This window comes from Chenopodium album, chromosome 20 (genome assembly GCF_948465745.1).
Source record: "Chenopodium album chromosome 20, dcCheAlbu1.1, whole genome shotgun sequence".
NCBI classification, from domain to species: domain Eukaryota; kingdom Viridiplantae; phylum Streptophyta; class Magnoliopsida; order Caryophyllales; family Amaranthaceae; genus Chenopodium; species Chenopodium album.
In genome coordinates, this window is record NC_137853.1 from 12,080,836 (window position 1) to 12,103,297 (window position 22,462).

Below are 22,462 nucleotides of genomic sequence, written 5' to 3' on the forward strand. Positions count from 1 at the left end.
ACGATAAGCAAGACTGATGTGTACCTATAATCATATTGGGATTGTAAACTAAGACTAGTAACTTAAAAGATCAATCCTTTATACTAAAAAAAGGGGGGTCAAATAGCAAAACCAGTGTGATAGTAAGAATAACGCATAAAAGTAGTTGAAGCAGTAGCAAAATTGAGTAATTTACGTGCTAAGCAACTGTTAAAAATGAATCAATCTGTGTCCTGTTGTACTACGACTACTGTCTACTACTACTACTGTTACTTACCATTGCAATACCCCGTCCTACCTCTTTCTCTCTCCTCTATTTTTTTAGAGAGAGAGACAGACTTAAAGATCACCTGATTTCCCAGTTTTTAATTCTTTGAACCCCATTTTCATCAATTCTTTCAACCGTTTTACACCCCCATTATCCTGTTTTCCAAGGTAGTAGAATACCCTTTAATTATTGTTTCATTAATTTCAATCTAGTATTGTTTTTGGGTTTGTGTTTTTAGCAGAATTCTTGCAGATCTCTATGTAAATTTTGACCAAATTCTGGAAAAAAATTGAAAATTTTCTCTTAGACATTTTAACAAACACTTGGTGTTCATAAGATGTATGATTGATATAAAACATTGTTGGAGTGAATTTTTTCTTATGTGGGGTATTTTTCATTGTGGTCCAATTGTCCCTACTTGCTTTGTTTTATTTTGCATAATTTTTTGGCAATTCTCTCTTTCTTTTTTGATGGGTATAGCTAATGTGGTACCATTTCACACTTTTGACAACATCGTTTATCTCATGTCTAGTTGTAATCAATTATGATGTAATTGAATTCTGGGTGTGAAATTGGCTAGTACCCAATATTGTGATTTATGGGTTGATTTTTGTTTGTGGTTGATATTGTATAGGTATTTTGTAAGCTTTTGGAGTTGTTTTAATGGAGTCTCAAAATGAGGTAATTGTTGAGGAATGTAAGAATGATGGGGTCAATGAAATTGGAATTGATGAGAAGCCCATTGTTGAAGAATTGGGGTTGAATCAGAATGTTGCTAGTGATGGGAAGGTTTCGGAATCGAATGTGGTTTTGAAGAATGTGGTAAAGTCTGATTCTTTAAAAGGTTCTAAGATCAAATCTGGTGGTCCAAAAGGATCCAAAACTGGTGGGATTGAGATCTCAAAAGTATCTAAGGTATAGTTTAATCATACCACTTTTGCTTATTTTTGGAGGGAAGAGGGTTTGAATCTTGCTTTTTAGGATTTTCAATTGTGTGAATAGAGTGAATTAAAGTTTGTTGATGTGGATGCAGGAATCTGCTGCTACCAAGAAGGTGACTGAGAAAGCTAATGGGAAGAGTGGAGTGTCCTCCATTCGTAAACAGAAACCGAGTTTAAGTCAAAGTCTTTCATTTCCATCAAAAGGCGGTCTTGGCAATTCACTGAAGAAAAGCCTTGATGTTACTCCTGTGAAATCCAACTCTAAGCAATCACAAGCAAATGTTAAAAAGGCCAATACCTCTACTTCTGAGGCATCATTGACTTCAGGTTCTGTAATGGATCATTCGAATGGGCAAACACCGAGTGAAGTTACTTCAAAGGAAACAAATGCTAAAAAGAGTGGGATATCTGTTAAGCAAACATCAAGTGCATCTACCCCGAGCATTAAGCGCTCTGTGGTAAAATTCGATCTTTTAGTGTTGTTTTGTGATTGTATGTATTGATCTTTAACACCATTCATAATGGTGCTTCTTCTTTGTCTTTTGTATTTGCAACAGTCAGCAAAATCTGGTTCAAAGGCTGCAAACGCTAATGGTCACGCCTCCGAATCATCCCTGTATGTTTGGGTACCATGTAACTTTTCATGTTGAATATATGTATACTGACATGTTGCTATTGATTGCTACTTTTATGCACATAAAAAAACTTACTATGCTAATTATGTTCTAAATGACTTTCAGAGTAGTTGATCAAAGTCCTATGCCTGTCAAAGAAGTTTTTCCTGAGGTCGAGGATAGTGATGATTCAAAGGATTCAAATCAGTAATGTTCTTAACCTGCTACTCTATGTTATTCTGATGTTTATCATACCAGTATTTTGATCTGATCTCATTGATGGGTTATCCTATATTCCTATGTAAACAGAAACCAAGATGATACTTCATCAAAGAAGAGTTGTGCCTCTGGATTTGCATTCAGATTGGATGAACGTGCTGAAAAACGAAGAGAGGTATTATTCAGGAATGTTGTGTGTTATCTGATATTTAGATGGCAAAATAGCAACTTTGTTGAGCTTTTATTATGAACTGTGATAATAATTGGTGTTTTTTAACTCCGTCAGTTCAATATGAAAATTGAAGAGAAGATAAATGCCAAAGAGGAAGAGAAAAATAACTTGCAGGCCAAGTCTAAGGTACTGAATTTCAGCTTTCTGTACAAATACATCAATTTATCAATTTATGGTTATGACTGTCTAGATTTTGACCTATCATATATGTATAGTGAATCTGATCCATATTTCATCTATAAATATATGTTCTCTGATGTGTACAGGAGAGCCAGGAGGCAGAGATCAGGCGGCTGAGAAAGAGTTTGAATTTCAAAGCTACGCCAATGCCTAATTTCTATAAAGAACCTCCTCCAAAAGTTGAAATAAAAAAGGTAGCTTAGCCATGTGATTCCATGACGGATTGTTTTGTTTTTTTTTTTTTTCAGTTTTACGTCATTAAATGCTCCAATGTTCTAATCTGATTGTTATAAAAGAATTGTATCCTTGAACTTTCTGTATTGATGCTAGTTTAGCATCAATGAAATTTCACCTTAACATCACCCTCTTTTATTTTCTGAGCTCGTATTGGTTGGCTTGGCCAATTAGGAACTTGGATTTCATGTAAAGACTTCAGAAGCCTAATACTTTGAGCTGTCCATTACAACCTTTTATATGTTAAGGCCTGGTTTAGTTTAGTCTTTATGTGATTCACCAATATTGTGTAAAATTGTAGTTCTTGAAAACATCACGTGAGGATTTATCTGCAATTTACCCCTCAAGTATAATGCCTGATATACTTTAGGAAGTTCTTGTTTTGTATTGATTTTTAGCAGATGTGTTTAGGCATCTCTTTGGTGGAGGAACATCTGTCGTTCCCTGCTCCATAGGAGATTCTTTTCTGTTACCAGGCTGCCCAATTTCTATACTGTTCTTGCTATGAATGTTATGGGCTCTAAACTTAAGGATTGCCACACCCTTGGCTATGTGGCCATTATGTGTTGGACATAATGTTGACTGAGTCTCATACCACAGTCCACACATTTTCTGCTAGGTCTTTAGGGATGGCTCTTATGCATCCATATACTTTAGGCTGTTAGTTTGTTGCTTAATGTTCTTGTATCAGCTATATATATGTGTACCGTGTTATCATATGGCATACTTAGTTATGAAATACGGCCTAAAACTTCACATGGTATCAGAGCACTCAATCCATATGATCCATCCCCTCAATAATTCATTTTGTTTTCTTTCACTTCTGGTTACTTTCTTATCACAGCCTAACCCCAATGAGAACCAACAAGAACCATCCAACCCCTTGTGATCTCAATTCCAAATCTTGCCAAGTGTTAGGGCCAACATGATGTTGTCTTACCCCTGAAGTCCTGAAATTATAGAAATTTCACGTTCACGAATTACAATATTCTTAGTATAGAGATGGATGAAGGCAACACTAGTGCTCAAGTTAGATTGCAAGTTGGAACTCTATTAGCCATATACAACACCAATATGTGATAACTTATATGGAGTAGCTGAGTAGGTTTAACAAAATTATCTCAAGGTAAATGGAAGATTGTATAAGCAAATTATCATAGTTTTGTATGCGTAAGTAGTCAATACAGCTGAAGTTAGATCACTATGTGTATGGGCTGTACAGACATCCAAACCCCGGCTCATACCCCTACTCAACTGAATTGCCTGCTCTTACATTGTTGCATATGTTTAACTTCCATTTAGCTTGTGTTTTCTCGTTTTTGATAATGTTATACTTCACAGATACCCACAACACGTGCAAAATCTCCAAAGCTTGGCAGAAATAAGAGCCCAGTTGCAGCAAATACTGCTTCTGAAATCGGTGCTCCTTGTGTAAGTCCTCGTGTGAGCAATGTGGTGAAGAGAGTTCATGCAAATGGTGAGAGAAGTGCTGACGCTGCTAAAAAATCTGCAAAGAAATCCCAATCAAAGCTTCAACTTCGAGAATCTGTTAATGCCAGAAGCGAAGAGAATGTGAAATCTAAACCAAAGAAAAAGGAAGCAATAGCTGAAAAAGAGAAATCAAGTGGCAACTCAAAGGAAGAAACTCAAAATTCGCCTCAATCTCCTTTTGAGGTTGCTGAGGACGCAAACCAAGTCTCCGCAGTGGAAATTTCCCAGGACGATGGACTGATAACAAATGCTACCAAAACCGAGGCCATGTCTAGTGAAATTATGGTTGGGGGTTGAGGAAAGGGTTTCTGTTTTCGTGGATGCTGAAACTTCCTGCGGCTTGCTGAGGTTGATGCTGTTTGTAAAAAGGGCATATGTATATTGAGAGTTGTATTCTTGTATATCATTTATAATTTGTTATGTTAAGGGGGAAAAGATGAGAAACCTATGTATTGGCACCTTAAAGGTCAATATATTGTTGTCTTTCTTTTTTTTTGTTTTTGGTTTTTTTGGTACTTTGTTCATTAATATTATAGTTTTTGGGTAAAATATTCAATTCTTTGGTCTGGTTTCCTATCATGTACTCAGCCTCAAACACTAGAAAAAGTATGATTTCAGAAAACATTGATAATTTCTCTGTACATAAATTCTGGGATCTTATGTTTTTGTTTTTCTTTTAATACGGAGTAGTATTCAGTAGAGTACTGATGTTTCCCTCAGTTGGCAAACCAATGAGCATGAATCAGGATATTACTCCTTTGTTTTGTGCCAATAATTTTTGTAATTTTGTCCAACTAAATATGGAGTACATAATTAGTTGGGCAAGCTGATGATCAATTCCGTTTTTCAATAATTTGATCCTTAATATTTAACATCAGTTTGTCTTCCAAAAATTATAATCATCAACAATGGCGGATTTGATTGATTATAGAAGAAAAAAAAAAAAAAAAAAACTAGCAATTACCAAAGCTCATTTGTGGAACAAATTTCAATTTCTTCATCCTATTATACCGAGTGATGCTACACATACAATGGTTGTATGTGAAGGAATTATGTCTTCAATAAGTGCAATTACTAGATATATCAAGGATCACGATTATAAAAATAATTAATTCATTCTATAGGGTCGTCAATGTATGGTGCTAGATATGACAATTGATCTTTGGACTAGTTAAATAGTCCAAAGCCTTATAAAATGGATCCTATGAGATCACACACAAGAGTATTGAGTTAAACAAATTAGATGTCCATTGTTGGGCCTCATGAGTTTATGACATGCTACATTGATTGTTGGGCTAGGATAATATGATGAGCTTAGTTGGTTTTGGGCTTGACATGGATTTATTTAGAGATGTGATCTATAAATATAATCCATACCTAGGGTTGCATGACATAACAATTAACACACTGTGAATTGTGAATCAAGCAACCAACTCCCGAAACACTAATCCTCTCTCTCCACACGGCCCTCTCTCTCTCTCTCTCCTCCCTTGACTGTACGGCCGCCCCTCCAAGGTGGTGCGTGTGGTGGTTGTTCAGGTGGTTCGTGGTGTGCTCGTGACTCACATCTCCGTTGAAGGTTGATTGAAGTATTCGGTCACGACTAATTAGCATTAGTGGAGGTTTAATCTGTGCTCGTGGACTTAGTAGAAAAATCACACGTAGGGTTCTTGTTCTCCTTATTGTTCTTGCTCGATCATATGTGGAATCACGCTTTAAAGGTATAATTCTTATTCTTTATGTGTTATGCATGAGATCCTTGGTTTAGGTGCTTTATGAATGTGATTCATGTTTATTCCGCAATTAGTACCTATAAACTCCTACAGTTTGTGGTAGCCCACATACAATACCATTGTATGTATGCCACATCAAAAGGGGAGGGAAAAATGAGAGGGAAAAAATTGTAGAAACAAGGTGAGAAAGTGGACCCCAAAATGCAAACCAGTCAAATGTTGTGAACAATGGTTGTATGTGGGCCACCACATACAACCATACTCCATATTATTAATTCAATTAAGTTAGTGTTGGATGTGGGCCAAATTCAATAAGCTCATTATTTTGGTGGAGTATTAATGTTTTGGAAGCTTTCGGATACATGTAACATGGTTGGTATTACTCTTCATTTCTCTAGAATTTTCTATTAGTGTGTATCATGCAAGCCACTAAAATGATCTTAAAAATTTTTGACATTAAAAGCGACTAAAAGATATGGTTTTTGAAAACTCTATAACATTATGGCTACATAAATGATAAAAGAAGTTCTGGAATCTTTTAGCTATTTCTTCTAAGCCCCATCTTCAACTATAAATATAACTAATATAGGTTATGGGCATTCAATCACATATACACACAAAAAGCCATAATTATACACAAGTCTTTATATCTTTTGGCCCTCATTGTATACTATCCACTATAACATTACGAATGCACTAATTTTATTTGTACTGCTCCTTTGTGATCTTATTACTTATATTGCAAGTTATATTATACTTCATACTACTTAATACTCTCCAATGTTATTTCGGTGCTAGTCGTTTGTGAGTCTATTGCCTGTTCTCAATTGAGGATTTTTTCACGTTAAACATTTTGGGTTCTCTACTCACCAACCATGTATTCATCGTTTTTAATTTTGTAAAGATGGAATTTTGGTTTTAAATTGCGAAAATAGACTTTACTAATTAATCTCAATGTATTGTGTTCCTAAATTGGAATAAACTGAAAGGAACATATGGGGCAATTTTTTAAATCAGGCTTATATAATATTCTTATCTGTACAAATGAGTAAATTAAGTTTGCTAATTTGTAATGAGTTTTCTCACATTTTCATTCCTAAAAAATATTGAAAACAAAAGAAAATTACCTATAACACAACTGATTTGAAGAAAGTATAAGCATAGTGCACAATAATTTCCAGTTTACACCTTTACTTACCGCTTTGATATTGTAAGGTTGACACTTGTTGCTGCCTTTAAAGTCCGCTTTGTATTGCATAAATTGATTGGTGTCCTATTTAATTCATGTATTAAATATAATGGTTCCTTTTACTTCTATTTCATATTTTGGTTGTCTAATAGACCTATTCTAAAAATTGAAGAGCATGTTAGAGGAGAGGAAAATCTTGTTCAGGATAAGTGATTTATCTCTTAGAAAAATTGATGAAACTCGGTATGGTTTTCATCTTTGTAGACACTGATCGTGTCTCTCTAATCCAAACTCATTAATGAGTGATCTTTAATCGCCAATTGGTCAGGTTGTGCATTGAAATCAAGAATTGGTTAAACTTTTGCCCCATTTTTATTTTAATCCACCTAATCCAATTTATTCCTATCTCAAACGTCCATTTAAACCCTTTTCATTGCCCAAATTCCACAAACCTTAACCCAAATTTCTATTTTCTTGACCATAGCCAAAAAGCAAGGAAATACGGTACGATTTTATTACCCAATAACTTTGATTAAAATATTATATGATTGGTTTATTGAACATCCCTTGAAATAAACTTACCAAAAAATATATCATAAGCCTAATTTCGGTTTAAAAAGAATGAGGTATGAGCAAAATACTAAATTCGGCCTAAAATTGACACAATTACATTCAACGGTCATATTTTAACATTTACTAACAATTTTGACATGATTTTAATTGGTTTTGAAACTAGACTTCTATATCTTTTCAACGATATATTATATGCATTATTCCGTGTCCGGAATCAAAAGTTATGTCAAAACTAAAACTGCCTCAAATCCAGTTTTGTTGCGCCGCGATTTTTGGCGTCATGCACCAGGTTGTTATTCTCCAGTGTCATCATCCGCGCCTACATTTTTCCATACCCTAATATATAAATACTGACCAATTTCTAGGAGTCCGGAGAGCAACGAGCAAACAGAACAATTCGACAACCATACGACCCTATTATCATCATACAACCTAATTCGACACATTCTTTTCAAGCAATTTGAAGTCCCATTGTAATACCTAGAGTTATACTCATTAACCAAGACATAAAATGTTGAATTTCTAAGAGTTTGGACAAATCTCAAACTTTTAGATTTTTTAGAAAATAACATTACAAAAAAAAAAAAAAAAAAAAAAAAAAAAAAAAAAAAAAAACCCAAAAATTTGATTATAACACCACACTAAAAAAAATTTAAAAAACTTTTATTATAACACCACAAAAAAAAAAAAAAATATATATATATATATATATATATATATATAATATAAAATTAAAAATTAAAAAAAAAAAAAAATGGTTTCACCACCACTTAACTTTGCCATCCAAAAAACCATTAAGTGGGTCTCACACTATACACGTGTCAATCCTCTATTAGATTAGAAAAAAACTTAAAATAAAGGAAAAATTCACATGAATAATCCAAACTATAAGAGGTATTCTTATATTAATCCCAACTATGAGTTTTTATTGTATAATCTAAACTTTAGTGTGGCTCTTCTTTTATTACTCTAATAAGACTGATGACCGGTTGTGCAAGTAAAAAGGAGATGTAGAGCTAGTAGGACTACTCATTAAGTCATTAGGTACTACTCTTATTCCATCTAATTTTATTAATCATGTTACTTATTAAAGGTTTATCAAAGGTTATTATTTTTAACTAATCCTTTGCTTTTTTTTTTATGTATTAGATCCCAAGAGGTGTGGGGGTGCTATTTGATGATGGTGGCAATGTTCTACAAACTGGAAGCAATTGACTTATTGATTTTTTTTTTTTTTTTTTTTTTTTTTTTTTTTTTTTTTTGACAATCATGTATTGGAAGTAAATGATCAAGTTTTTGGCATGTTACGTTAATTCTTATGATGCTAGTGATTGTAGTATTTTTGAAACAAGATATTGGTACTTTTTTTAACAACTTTGTGCCGCAATATATGATTTTGATTGTCAATTAAAATCGTGATTGATTTTTTCCTAATCAACTTAATTTCATCATATGCTACATAATACAACCAATATGTTTTTACATAAACAAAAAAAAAAATTGCGTAAAAAAAAAAAACCACAAATAGTTGTTTAGAAATAGTACATCACAACAAATAGAAAATGAAAATATTGATATACAGCAAGAGCAAAAGCAGTAAGAGTAACTAGGAAATTTAACTAGAAATAAAAATTAACTAAAAATACTACAATTAAATAACCTGTTATAATAAAAATAAAATTAGCTAGAAATTATATTAAAAAAAAAATTAAATAACCTGTTATAATAGGTTAAACAAGTAAATGGAATAATAAAAGAAGACTCACATTAAAGTTTAGATTATACAATAATAACTCATAGTTGGGATTAATATGAGAAGACCTCTCATAGTTTGGATTATTCATGTAAATTTTTCCAAAAATAAAAATAAAGAATTTTTTAAAAAAGAAGAAAAACCCTGAACTGCTAACCCAGCCACCACCCCCACAACCAGCGCCGGTCGCCGTCACCCATTCCCAGCCCCCGAACCACCAAAATCGCCGACGAAGCTCCAAAATCGTTGCCGAATCACGTGGCTTCATCCTAAACCAGCTGAAACCCCAACCCACACCTTTACCGAATCGCCGTAACCCCAACCTAATCAGCCGAAACAACATCACTCCCACCACCATCTCCGAACTCCTCTCCCCCACCCAAAACCGTTGCCAAACCGCCTAAACCCTAACTCACACCCATACCCAAACCCGTACCCAGAAACCGTATCATTTTTGGGCGATCGATTTCTGGATGGATTTCGTTTTGGCGGCGGCTGAAAGGGCTCGGATGGTTGTCGCCGGTTTTGAGGGTGATGATGGTTGGCCTGATTTTTGCTGGTTTTAGTGGGATAGAGGGTGCCGGCGGCTGAGGATTGGCGCCCGACGGTAGGTAATGGAAAGCTAGTGGTTGGGTTAGTGGGCTGCCAATTTTTTTTATGTATAATTTTTATTTTTTAAATTAATACCTAATTGACACTTGTCTATAGATGTTCCACTAACATATTCCATCCAAAATTCCGTTAGTGGGTGGTAAAATTCAATTTATTGGTTTTTTAGTGGTGTTATAATAAAAGTTTTAAAATTTGTGGCATTATAATCAAATTTCTGTGATTTAATTTTGTGGTGTTTTTTCTAAAAAAAATCCTAAACTTTATTTTGATTTAATTCATTTTATTTAATAATTTATACTTTTATTGAAATTATTAACAATTTATTCATGAAATAGCAATTTAAAGGAGCGCTTGCAATATAAGTAATTGATTTATTTGATTACAAATTTTTTTTTATCTAATTTGCTAGTTTGATGATAGGATTTTTATAATTTATTATTTTCATGCTCATATAATTTAATTTGTATTATCAATATTGTGATGTTGCTTTTTTTCTTTTTTTTCGTAATTATTTATTTATTTTAATTTCATGATCACCTTTTGCTTGTCTAATCAAGAATATGTAGTTGAAAATCACCACTAAGATATTTTAGATCACCGGTTTAGGTTCCTTTTTATTCTTGTGGACTTAAAAGTGGTCACAAGTATTTAGAATTATATGTGCATTAATATATAGTCAACCAACTTAGTAATTTTAGTTTGGAGCAAAATGAAATTTTATTGTATGTCAATTAGATCACAAATTAATACTTGTCGCAAGAAGAGTCGAGTTGAGGACTATACAATACGGGCAAAATTGTCTCATTGACTCAATTTCATACCATCATCCCCGATTCTCCAGTCGTGGTTCGTTGACCATATGGAGTTAGTAATCTTATGGATTATGAATGGAGTTTAACCCTCATAGATGAAATTTGTTGTTGTCTTTGCCCCTTTCAATAAAATTTATGAACGGTTTACAAGTTACTTAAAAAACTTGTTGGTGGCTCCCTACTTTATCCCTTGTCCCTATCGTTCATGTCTATTCTAACTTTCTACGATTGGCAATCATATTCACACATGCTTAAATAGGTGCACTTCGTGTAACACCTACACTCTTTTGCATGTTAAAGGAGAATATGATCTTGTTGAAGATTAGGGTCTAGCTAATAGACTTCTACACTAGTACGATTAAAATCGGGGAAAATCGAGCAGAATTTGTAACTCCATCACCACCTTGAAGTCTTTGATGGCATAAGTCAAGACTCAAGAGGAATAAGAGTAAGCTTATACTCCCTTCGTCATTAAATTAGAAGTATTTTTTTAAAAAAAAAAAAAATTATTGGGGTGTTCAAAACTAGAAGCCTATTTCTATTTTTAGGTTGTACTTTTTTACAATATTGTCCTCTTTTTATGATTTGTCAACTTTTTTTTTTGTATTTTTGACATCAATTCACAATACTTTCTCTCACCATCAATCTATTTAATAATTGTCAACAACTTTTTTTCTCTCATCTCTTTCTAACCCGTAACCCTATATGCATATTTGTTCTCTTAATCAACTTCCTTAATTCTTGTAAAAAATGGAAAATAAACTTTTGATTTAGGGACGGATGGAGTACCAATTATTACATTATAGTCTTGTGTTCTGCCATAATGATTGTCTGCTTTAGGTTTTTTGGCTTATGAACTTTGGGCAAGTTTAATTTATGAAACGTGGATTCTTCAATCTCTTAATTAATTCAAGCATGTTATACTTTCATCATTAGACCATTTCAATCCGATGATTCAAGAGATTCGATTGCAAAACTTTTAAACATTGAACTCAACTCCTTATATAGCTCTAAATTGAGCTTCAATGAATGAACAAGGGACTAAATACAAATCTCAGAAGTATATGTTTATCTCATCTCACAAAAATAGGAACAATCAACAAGATGTACGTTCCTAGCCAGCCCTAAATTTTTTTAACAGCGGCTTTTCAGCGCCAAATCCACAAAAGAAATCAAAGAATTGGTTTCTAATTACAAAAGTTACCAACAAATTAAAAATCAAATATTCTAAAAAAAACACCTCTTCTACCAAGTATTAAGAATCTGAGGTAGATTCTTAATTAATGAAGTTGGAAAACTTCGTTTCCCAAACTTGATTAAAATCCGATGACAATTTTTTGAACCTACAACTGCGAAAACAAACACGTATTTTTGTTAGAGAAAGGGCTATAATATAAAAATAAGATTAATTATTAACGGAACAAAAAAAATTTCCTCCGTCTCTAAAAGTTCTATTTGTTTTGATAATAATTGTTTCACAATATAGTCAAATTTAGAAGAACTTTTAGATACGGATTGATAAATAATAAAAATATACTGTGGGAATTAGAGTAGTCACTTACAATTTTACATTGCTGACAATTTTCCTGTGCTCTTTTTTTTTTTTTTTTTTTTTTCATTTCCATTGACTTTTTTTTCTTTTCTTTTTTTTTTTTAATAAATAATTTGAATTGAAGTTATATTCATTGACAGCAGGACGCAAATTGTGAATCTTGTCCAAATGCTGCAGCTAATGTACATGCTACTTCCAGCAATTTCCCTGCAATTTAAATTATACTTTACATTAGTAAATTGGACCAATAAATAAAGTCAGCTCTTTCATTTTACAAATCATGCATGCATAGTGCTTAATTAAAATAATTAACATTTGAACAACTGACAAGAATATCTCTGACTGATTGCATGACAGCTTAATTATACGTACATACTCCCTTCGGCCACAATTAACAGTCGAGCATACAAATTATTATTTAAAGCAAATATGGATTATTATGGAGTTATTATCTACTCTAACATCTAACTTTTTTCAATGGAAAGAGACAATATTGGTAGATACAGAGTGATTAAGTAAACAATTACTCCGTAGTAGAAATTAAAAAAAAAAAAAAAAACACGACTATTAATTTTGAACCGAGCAAGTATAATTTTTTAAACATATAAAAAACTAAATGATGAGCATGGCATTAACTAATCCATATAAGAAATTGAAGCATATTCAAGTTTGACAAAAGGACAGGACAATTATGACAATGAATAATACATGCAAATTAAACAACTCAATTTATAATTACTACAAGTATTTGGGGATATAAAATTATTAGAGATACAAAATCTAATTTTTGGCTGGAAAAGTATGTAGCAGCAAGAAATGTGGATCACACAGCTAAGCTGTGTATATATTTACTAATTGTGTACATAATATATATATATATATATATATATATATATATATATATATATATATATATATATATATATATATATATATATATATATATATATATATATATATATATACACGTAATTAAATAAAATTAATACTTGTATTTATACTAATATTAAAATTGCATAGTTTATTTTCTTTTTTTAAAATGCATAGTAGATGAGTCTTTAATTCTTCTGTACGCAAAGTTATTGTAGCTGACTAGCTGGCCAGTTCATTATAACAGCCAATTTGTGCAATAAAAGAGGAAACAGTTACATTATAGCTAAAGTAATGTAACATACATTTCAATGTTTTGAAAACTGAAAATTCATAAATGACTTAAAACTCGAGATTGAATTCCGTCTATATTAGATTTGTGGTTTGGACTGCACACTAAAAATAATAATTTGTGCAGTTGAATAAATGGAAGAAATAGTGGGTCATGCCAGCCTATACTGAGATGAATGTGTGACAAAAAAAACATTTATTTTCGATTAGAAAGCTCATTTGATTATATGAAAGTGGAATAATAAAACCAGCAAAAACTTTTCAATAATTTCCACGTTGTCCCACTTCAATCAATATCACCAACCAATTAACCAATGTTTAGTCAAATAAATAGCCCTATATGAGCTGGCATTGGCCCAAAAAATGAAATGAAGCACTTTAAAATATGTCCAGGCAAGATATTCTTATTCTTATTATTAAGTAGGGCAGTTGCACTTGCAATTCTATAATTTATTTTGTCTTACTATTCAACTTGATTTGAGCTTTTGGTTATAATTCTCTGTTAAACATTTCTACTTATTCGCCTGGTATACTTGCTCTTTTTTTTGTCGGTCAGTTTTTTATCCGTAAATATATACGAAAATCTTACCTATATTCCAATGTATCTGTAAATATACGCAATGACTTTCAAAAATATATATCCCGAAAGATGAATCGAATACTTACCTAGATATCAGTGTACGTAAACAAACCTTGAAGGCCTGAACAAATATACTACCTCCGTTAAATGTTATGTGCAACTTTTAGGTATTATTTGTGAGATATAAAATATTCCAAAGTTGCACATGACATTTAACGGAGGTAGTATTATTTTCGTTTTGTATTAATTACAACTAAGGGTTTGTTCTCTTCAACTTATTTTCAGTTCAGTTCAGTTTCAAAATGCTCAGTTCTTATCTTAATTTCCCTCTCTTATATAATATTCAATTCAATTTAGTTCAGCTTCAATAAGTTCAGTTCAATTCAATTCAGTCAATCAGAACATGTCTTAAGTAATCTCACACTATTTGAAATAGTGATTTAAGCGGGTAAATAGACACATTAATAAAAATAATTTACATTTCTTATTGATGTCGGTTTTTACCATAATCCATTATTCTAACTACTATTTCTAAAGTTGGAACCTAGCTAATTATTCTATAAATGACAATACTATGCTTTATTTTTGCCTTGACAAATTAATTTAACAAGTATACCTAACGAATATAGTAAACAAAGTAGAACGAAACATGCAAAAGTGTAAAAAAGTTAATAACTTAATCATGCAAAATCATTACCAATTAAAATAAAATAAACAGAGTTTCATCGAAGTTACCTCTTCTTTGCTTTACGACGACTTTCTTCACACCAGCCGGAGACTTAACCTCTTCCGCCGGAAACAAAACACCGTCAATCCCTTGAACCGATATTCGGCCGTCGGTATAAATATCCGGGTCAAATAAATAAGCCGAACCATCACCCGACCCGAATCGAACCGACCCATCAGCCTCTTCAGCTGCCACCTTATGAGGCAAACGCAGCGTTTCATAGCTTACTTTACCAAAACGCCTCACTGAACTGTACATACTTTCTTCCGTTTGATACTCGGGTATTATATGGTAGTACATTATTTGCTCAGGTGCACCTGGCTCGCTTAATTGATCTGCGGTTAATCGACCCATTGCCTCGTCATTTGGGGCTAAAACTGTAATTACATACCCTTCTGATACTAGTCGTCCCATCTCAGTGGCAAGGGATGTGAGGTTTACTAGGATGTCGGCGAGCTCGTTGTAGCCGCCGTAGTGCACTAGGGTTGTGATGAAGTCTTTGACTTGGCTCTCACCATCGAAATGATGGTGTGGGCCACCAGGTCCTGGCGCTGGCGCCGGGGCAAGAGATGGTCCCGGCGCCAGCGCATCAAAGATGGGAACAGCTGGGGGAGCCCCAGCTGGTCCCATCTTTGATGACCCCTTTTTCAAGTGGTTCTTCTTTCGAGAGTCCACTGTTGGGGCGCCTGTTGGGAGCACGGCTGAGATAGTGCGGAGCTCTCGGCGGCGATTGAAGTTCTCAAGAACAGAGTGCGGGATAAGAAGCTTGTCAATCCCATGGATAAGACCATCCGGTCTTACGATTGAGTTTCGGGATATTACCTCCACCGACTCCTCGACCAACAATCTCTTATCTCTTAACGAGAGGCGGAGATGTTGGTTGGACAATGCCCTCTTCTGAGTCGACTTAACCCGTTTGTTTAAGTCGACTCTAGAAGGGACAATATGATGAAGAATGAGGCTTTGGAGGGACTTAAGATTCCGGGGTTCAAGCAAGAACTGCTTGAACTCCGGATTCAAGTCCCGTTCCAGAGCCTCATTCTTCGGAGCAAAGATAGTCAGGTTACTCTTCCCCACCAAATCCTCAAGCGATTGCAACAACAACGCCTTCTCCACCAGCTCGGCCAACTCAGTATAAGACGAGTCTAAAAGGGCAACTAGAATTGAATTAGAGTTGATCTGTCCTATTCCATTGGACTGATTAATAGAAGCAAATGCTGAAGAAAAAGATAGAAATACGATGAAAATGATGAATTTGGTAAAGCCATGGTGGTGGTGGTGGGAGGCATCCATGGCGCCTAATGCGGAGAACTGAAAATGGAATTAATGGGAAAAAAGAGGGAAAATCAAAATCAGTGGGTTTGTTTTGTTGTTTGGTCCTTTATAAAAAAGAATTGAAGGTGTTTGTGTTGTTTATTTCTTGTGTTTTGTGTAAGCAATGAAAGTAAAGCATGTGATTTAAGGCAGGGTTTGTTTGGAGTTGTGGGAATAAATGGCCAATTGAGGGTAATTGCTTAGAGATGATATATAAAGGTTGACACGTGGCTATTTTGAGATTGAAAGCTTAACAGACTGTAGTTGTTGGGCCCACACGTAGTAGTAGTGTCGTAGCTACCAATTTATATGAAATCATTTACGTTCTCTTTTAACAATTTAACTAACCAAAACAAAAAGATTGGATTATTTTAATTTAATTTGATGGGAATTAGGACATGATGAAATTCATGCACTTTAGAATTAAGATTAATGAGTATGGCTTTTGTATTAAATTAAATAGACTACTAAATATCTTTTCTTGCAGAAGATGCCATGATTCATGAACCTTCATCCTAGTACAAGTAATTTAACAAACATAATAGAGTACAGAGTATTTTTGAATCTTAAAGTATCCCTGGTTGTTAGATACGCGCAAATCCGAATGCATATGTTTTAGGTCAGTGGCTTATATATAACATGAGTTTTATTTGAAATCATTTAAATATGCAATAATTTATGGACTTAAAATAACAAATCTCATCTGTATGATACTACTCTCAACAATTTTCCTGTGTGGCTGGTTACAACGTGTGGCATGGTTATTTATATGAGTTACTTATTCAGAGGTTACTTATAGGGGTTATTTGTTAGAGTTACTTACTCAGTCGGTTAGCTCATTTTTGTGGCAGGGTTAGTTGTAGGGGTTACTTATTCAGGAATTAGTTGTATGGATTACTTATTCAAGGGTTACTTGTAGGAGTTATTTAGGGCATGTTCTCTTCAGCTTATTTTCAGTTCAGTTCATTTCGGCTCCAATAAGTTCAGTTCAGTTCTTATCTTAATTTTCTTCTCTCATAAAATATTCAATTCAGTTCAGTTCAACTCTAATAAGTTCAGTTCAGCTCAGTTCAGTCAATCAGAACAGGCCCTTACTCAGGAGTTACTTACAAGGGTTACTTATTCAGGGGTTATTTGTAGGGGTTACTTATAAGGATTACTTACTCAGTCGGTTAGCTCGTTTTCAGTGTGAGAGTAACCCTTGAATAAGTAACCCCGATAATTTACCCATGACCAAACGAGTAACCACATAATAAGTTCTACGTACCCGTTTAAAAATAAAAATAACTCCTACAAATAACCCCTGACCAAACTAGTAACTCCCTACAAGTAACCCCTGACCAAACGAGTAACCTAAGATTAAGTAACCTCTACCCATAAAATAATAAATAAATAAAGTAACCCTTACAAGCAACCTCTAACCAAACGAGTAATCCCGGCCCTACAAGTAACCCCGACCATATAAAAATTTATATACTATAGATAGGTCAATACTTGAGAGTAGAGATAGAAGTAAGGGATTCCCCTTACTCACAAGCTAAGAAAATGTAAATAGCAGGACTCGAACATGCAACTTCAAAACTAAGGCCCTGTTTAGTTCACCTTATTTTTACTTAGGCCCTGTTCTCTTCACCTTAAAAAATAATATTAAGTAAAATAATTTCAGTTCAATAAAAATAATTCCAGTTCAATAAAATTAAGTTCAATTCAGTAAAAATAACTTTATTTTAGTAAAATTCAGTTTTCTTAAAGAAGAATTATAAGAGAAAATCAGTAAAATTAATTTCAGTTAAGCAAAAATAATTTCAGTTCAGTAAAAATAATTTAAGTTCAGCAAATATAATTTTGTTTCAGTAAAAATAATTCCAGTTTAAACAAAAATAAGGTGAAGAGAATGGGGCCTTATTTCTAAAAAAAAAAAAAATCAGATCAGATCATATCAAAATAAATAAGTTCAGATCAGATCATCGTTTTATGTGCAGTTTTATAGCTAAAAATCTATAATTCTGTAAAGAAAAAAATTATGAAAATTATATATTAATAAAATACACATTATTACGAATCTAGCAAGATCCCACTTGATATACTTTTTCTTTATAGATTATCGTACACTTAAGGTCAAAGTTTGGTGAAATCAGACAATCAGATCAGAAAAGACCAGATCAGATCAGAAAAGTTCAGATAAGCAAATATAAGGCGAACTAAACAGGGCCTAAGGGTCTATTCTCATTAACTAAAATGAGCTGAACTGAACTGAACTGAACTGAACTTAGTAGATCTGAACTGAACTGAAATGAATATTTTATGAGAGAAGGAAATTAGGAGTTGAATTGAACTAAACTGAGCTGAACTGAAATGAACTGAACTGAACTTATTAGAGCTGAACTAAACTGAAAATAATCATATGAGAACAGGCCCTAAGTTACAAAGTAAACTCCAGCAAAACAAAGCTGGCTAAGATAGTTGAGAATAATATATATGACTAATTGGATATTTGAGGGCGATGTTTAACAACCCCTAATTAATAGACTTATGAATATGGACGGAGCAAGTCATTGAAAATTGGCATAGGCTATGTTTAGTCGTTCAACATTTTATAGTTATATTTCCTTATTTCAATAAAAATGATTAGGTCACCTGAAATCAAATTAAATTGATCTTACTTCCTCCATTTTATTAATGTTTGTTTATTGGGCACATATGTCAATGTAAAACTTAGACCAATAATAACTTTAATTATCAATAAAATAAGTTGTAAGAAGTTAATACTTAAAAACTATACATTGAAGCAATTTCAACTAGTACCCACAACCTACATTATATTATTTTTTGATATATAAATCAATAACATTGGTCAAAGCTAGTCCTGGATTGTGTGAATAGTGCAAACATGCAAATTGAGACATTAAAAAAACGAAGTGAGTAATTCCAATTTGAGTTTATTTATCGTCAAATATCTTTAATTAGTTTCTTTAAAAAAAAAAAAAAAGGGTTCGAATTATTTAAAAAATATTGAAAATCTAATAATATTTGAAATGTGCAAATTAATACGAATCTAATAATATCAGGTGACTTGAACATTTAGCCATACTTTGAAAATGCAACTATGATACTATAAGTATAATTGCATGAATAGTCTCTCTTTAAATTTTTTTTTCCCTGATTGTACTTTTCTTGACTCCTCGTTGGGCTTGGCGGGTGGCTACTTTTGGATATGTATTTGGAGAGTGAAAGCTTTGTTGAAAGAAGGTTTGATTTGGCGGATTGGCAATGACACAATGGTGAACATTTGGAGAGACCCTGGGGTGGCGGACGAGGAAGGAAGATTTATCACGAGTACAGAGGAAGGAAGATTTTTTTGCTAATTCCGAGCTCAATTCGGAGCCCTAAGAACTAAAATGGTCCCTAAAATCTAAACCGAAGATTTTTCGACATGTAAACCGATGAAAAAGTTGAATCGGGTTGCAAGTTACAATTTATACGAACTTTTGGACTGCAATTTACAATTTTTCAATTTGCAAAATACGAACTTTAAATGGCTGCAATTTGCAAATTTTCTTTATTTTTATTAAGACCTTTAATTTTTACACTTGAATCATGACATTACAAATTTATTTTATGGCTCAAAATTTATAAACTAAAAATCCAAAAAGGTACGTATTTTTAATTTAAATAATTTTTGTACATATACTCCCTCCGTCCCCTTTTGATAGTCCCTTATGGGCAAATTTTAATCCCAAAATGTTCACCCCATTTGTTTTTTCCAATAACCATTAATATAAATTTTTTACCAACATTTCCTCCAATTTGTAACAATACTTGTGCAAATTTAAATTTCTTGTGTAAATTTTGTTTTCCCATGTATTTTTATAAGTTTTTCTCTCTATTTTTTTACCATTAATATTCACCCAATGTCAATTTACTTTTTCAATGTACTTTAACTATTCTTATTTGTGTTTATTAATTCCCGTGAAAAATACCCATAAGAGACTATCAAAAGGGGCGGAGGGAGTATCATACATGTATCGTAATATGTTGTTTGTATCCATTGTCCCATATAAGTTTGTGTAAATTAAATTTTTTATCATCAAACTCGCATTTTGAATCTTTATAGTGATTAATTATTTAATTTTTATATTTTAATTGTATGTAACAAACTTTTATAAGAGTTAATGGGGTCGATTGAGTTCATTAGATATATCTATAATTTTAATTAGAAGTTATTAAAGTTCAAAACTAAGCCCCCATGCCTTTTAGGCTAAGATCCGCAATTGTACACTATCACACGAGTTTAAATCTAGTTTAACCTGAAACAAACTTGGCTAGAAGTTTTTTAACAGGTTCACTTCTGAAAGTGCAAACACAATTATTCTTTATTCCGTTTATTGAATTCAGCATAACAATTATAGCTTGAATATAATTGATAGTTAAATAAGTAATTAAAATAAACATAGCTTTCAAAAAAAAAAAAAAAAAATTAAACATATATACATATTAGTGCAACGATTTGCATGAATATGAATCCTTTGAGATATGCACGTACCCTAACTCCCATGCACTTTCGAACGGCATTAGGTAAAGATTGTACCAAAACCCGGACTTTATAGCACCGACGGTATTTTTAGATTATATTTCGTAAATAATCGGATCTTTGCATGATTATCGTTCTTTTAATATATTAAGGTTGTTGACACCGAAATTTTATAATTGTAAATTTGTAATTGTAATAGAGTATACATAATTGTTAGTGGTTAGTTTGGGCAATCATAAATACAACCTTACAATTACACAATTGATACATTATTCTTGAACTATAATATTATGCAATGTATGGATCCCTATAATTAATTTTTTGGTTAATGATATACAATCAAGACTAGATCAGTAGCCCAAACCCACACATTTTTTTCAGGCCATTGGGGCCGAGCCATTGTAGATCACCTTTAGCAGGTTCCTTTAAAGAACAGCCCAACCTACATGTCTTGTAATGAAAAATGATAATGATATACTCTAAAGGCAAAGGAATTCCTCATATTTTTCATTGCATAGATAGAATTACAGCCATAGAAACAGAGATTATGGAAATTATTTCTCAATAATTATTTGTTTACATCATTATATACATACATACATATATACATTGGCAAACAATTGATCATAAGTTTCATATGGTGTAAAGTTCCATCAGAGTGCCACAGGAATTTACGATTGCCTGAAAACCAAAAAGAAGCATGTAAATCTAGTTATCTCGTCCAAGGCAATAAAACTGCAAGTCTGCTACTTGCTACTTAATCAAGTATTTTATAATGTTTCAAAGCTCAATAATGATCAAAGACACCCTATAAGTCGCTGAAAATAGCCACAGCGAATAATATACTGATGAATGATGATCTACATAAACTTCTCTCGATATGTTCACTTACAGTTGGCAATGATGCAAACCATAATGAAGCACTTAAACATTCAGATATATAACCGACGTAGCTGCCTGCGCCCTACAGTGATCATCATAAAATCACTGAGAGGAATTGGACTGACATATATTCGAGTACAGGCTGATATTCTTAACAATAGTAAATGTGATTAATAGTACTTGAATCAACTGGCAATTTACTGTTCAGGAAAGAGGGGGAAGTTGATGGTAGAACGATGTCAAATTCGACTTAATAACTAGATAAAAGGTGAAAGGCTCACCATTTGGAATTATAAATCCCAAGTATGGAAAAAAGCTGAGCTTGTAGTATGACATTTTGCCATCACTCATTTAAGTTATCATTTCTGGTGCCCCTGCCTGCATGACTGGATTGGGAGGCATGATCGGATCCTTTATTCACTCTGTTATCAAGTCTTTCCATTAAGCGAGAAAGACCTGCAATCCCAGAATTCACCTCCCTACGAACCTCAGAACCAAGTTCAGCCACGGAATTTCTCTGAGCAATTAGCCTCTCCTTCAAGCCTCTAGTATTCCTTGAAATAGACTCCTTGGATCTTTATAATAACAAAGAGTTAGCTTAAAGATGCTGAAACAGAATCTCAGTGGCCTTATTCAGTTGTTAAAGAACTACAAAATAGGTGGCTTAGTGTGAGATTATACCTCATTGACCAGGAATTAAAGCGAGTTCTTAAAGATTCTGACAATGACTGCAGATCTGATGGTTCTTCTGTGTACTGATTTCCCAAGGAAGGTTGACTAGCAAAGCTTCTAGACAAGAAGAACCAAAGATGAAAGAAATCACACACAGTAGCTCAGTCAACACAAGTAAAAATATGTCTGAATATATTATCAGATAGTTTAGAA

At 33.1% G+C, this 22,462-nt stretch overlaps 2 protein-coding genes across 3 annotated transcripts; one reads left to right on the forward strand and one right to left on the reverse strand.

Moving 5' to 3' along the window:
- The first annotated feature begins 272 nt into the window (after positions 1-272).
- On the forward strand, positions 273-4,649 carry LOC145598597 (uncharacterized). 2 transcript variants are annotated; one of them, XM_081654970.1, is made up of 9 exons: positions 273-414; positions 882-1,162; positions 1,281-1,646; positions 1,746-1,804; positions 1,929-2,009; positions 2,112-2,196; positions 2,308-2,379; positions 2,520-2,627; positions 4,009-4,649. In XM_081654970.1, exons 2-9 carry the CDS (start codon positions 911-913, stop codon positions 4,453-4,455), a joined length of 1,470 nt encoding a protein of 489 aa, XP_081511096.1. In that variant the 5' UTR covers positions 273-414; positions 882-910; the 3' UTR covers positions 4,456-4,649. The 2 variants fall into 2 exon arrangements, with proteins under 2 accessions (XP_081511096.1, XP_081511095.1); XM_081654969.1 differs by lacking the exon at positions 273-414 and having other exon boundaries at positions 585-1,162.
- A 7,810-nt stretch (positions 4,650-12,459) lies between these two features.
- On the reverse strand, positions 12,460-16,404 carry LOC145597414 (fasciclin-like arabinogalactan protein 17). The gene is made up of 2 exons (XM_081653572.1): positions 14,859-16,404; positions 12,460-12,589 (listed from the first exon to the last, which is right to left on the reverse strand). Exons 1-2 carry the CDS (start codon positions 16,141-16,143, stop codon positions 12,513-12,515), a joined length of 1,362 nt encoding a protein of 453 aa, XP_081509698.1. The 5' UTR covers positions 16,144-16,404; the 3' UTR covers positions 12,460-12,512.
- Between the last annotated feature and the right edge of the window lie 6,058 nt (positions 16,405-22,462).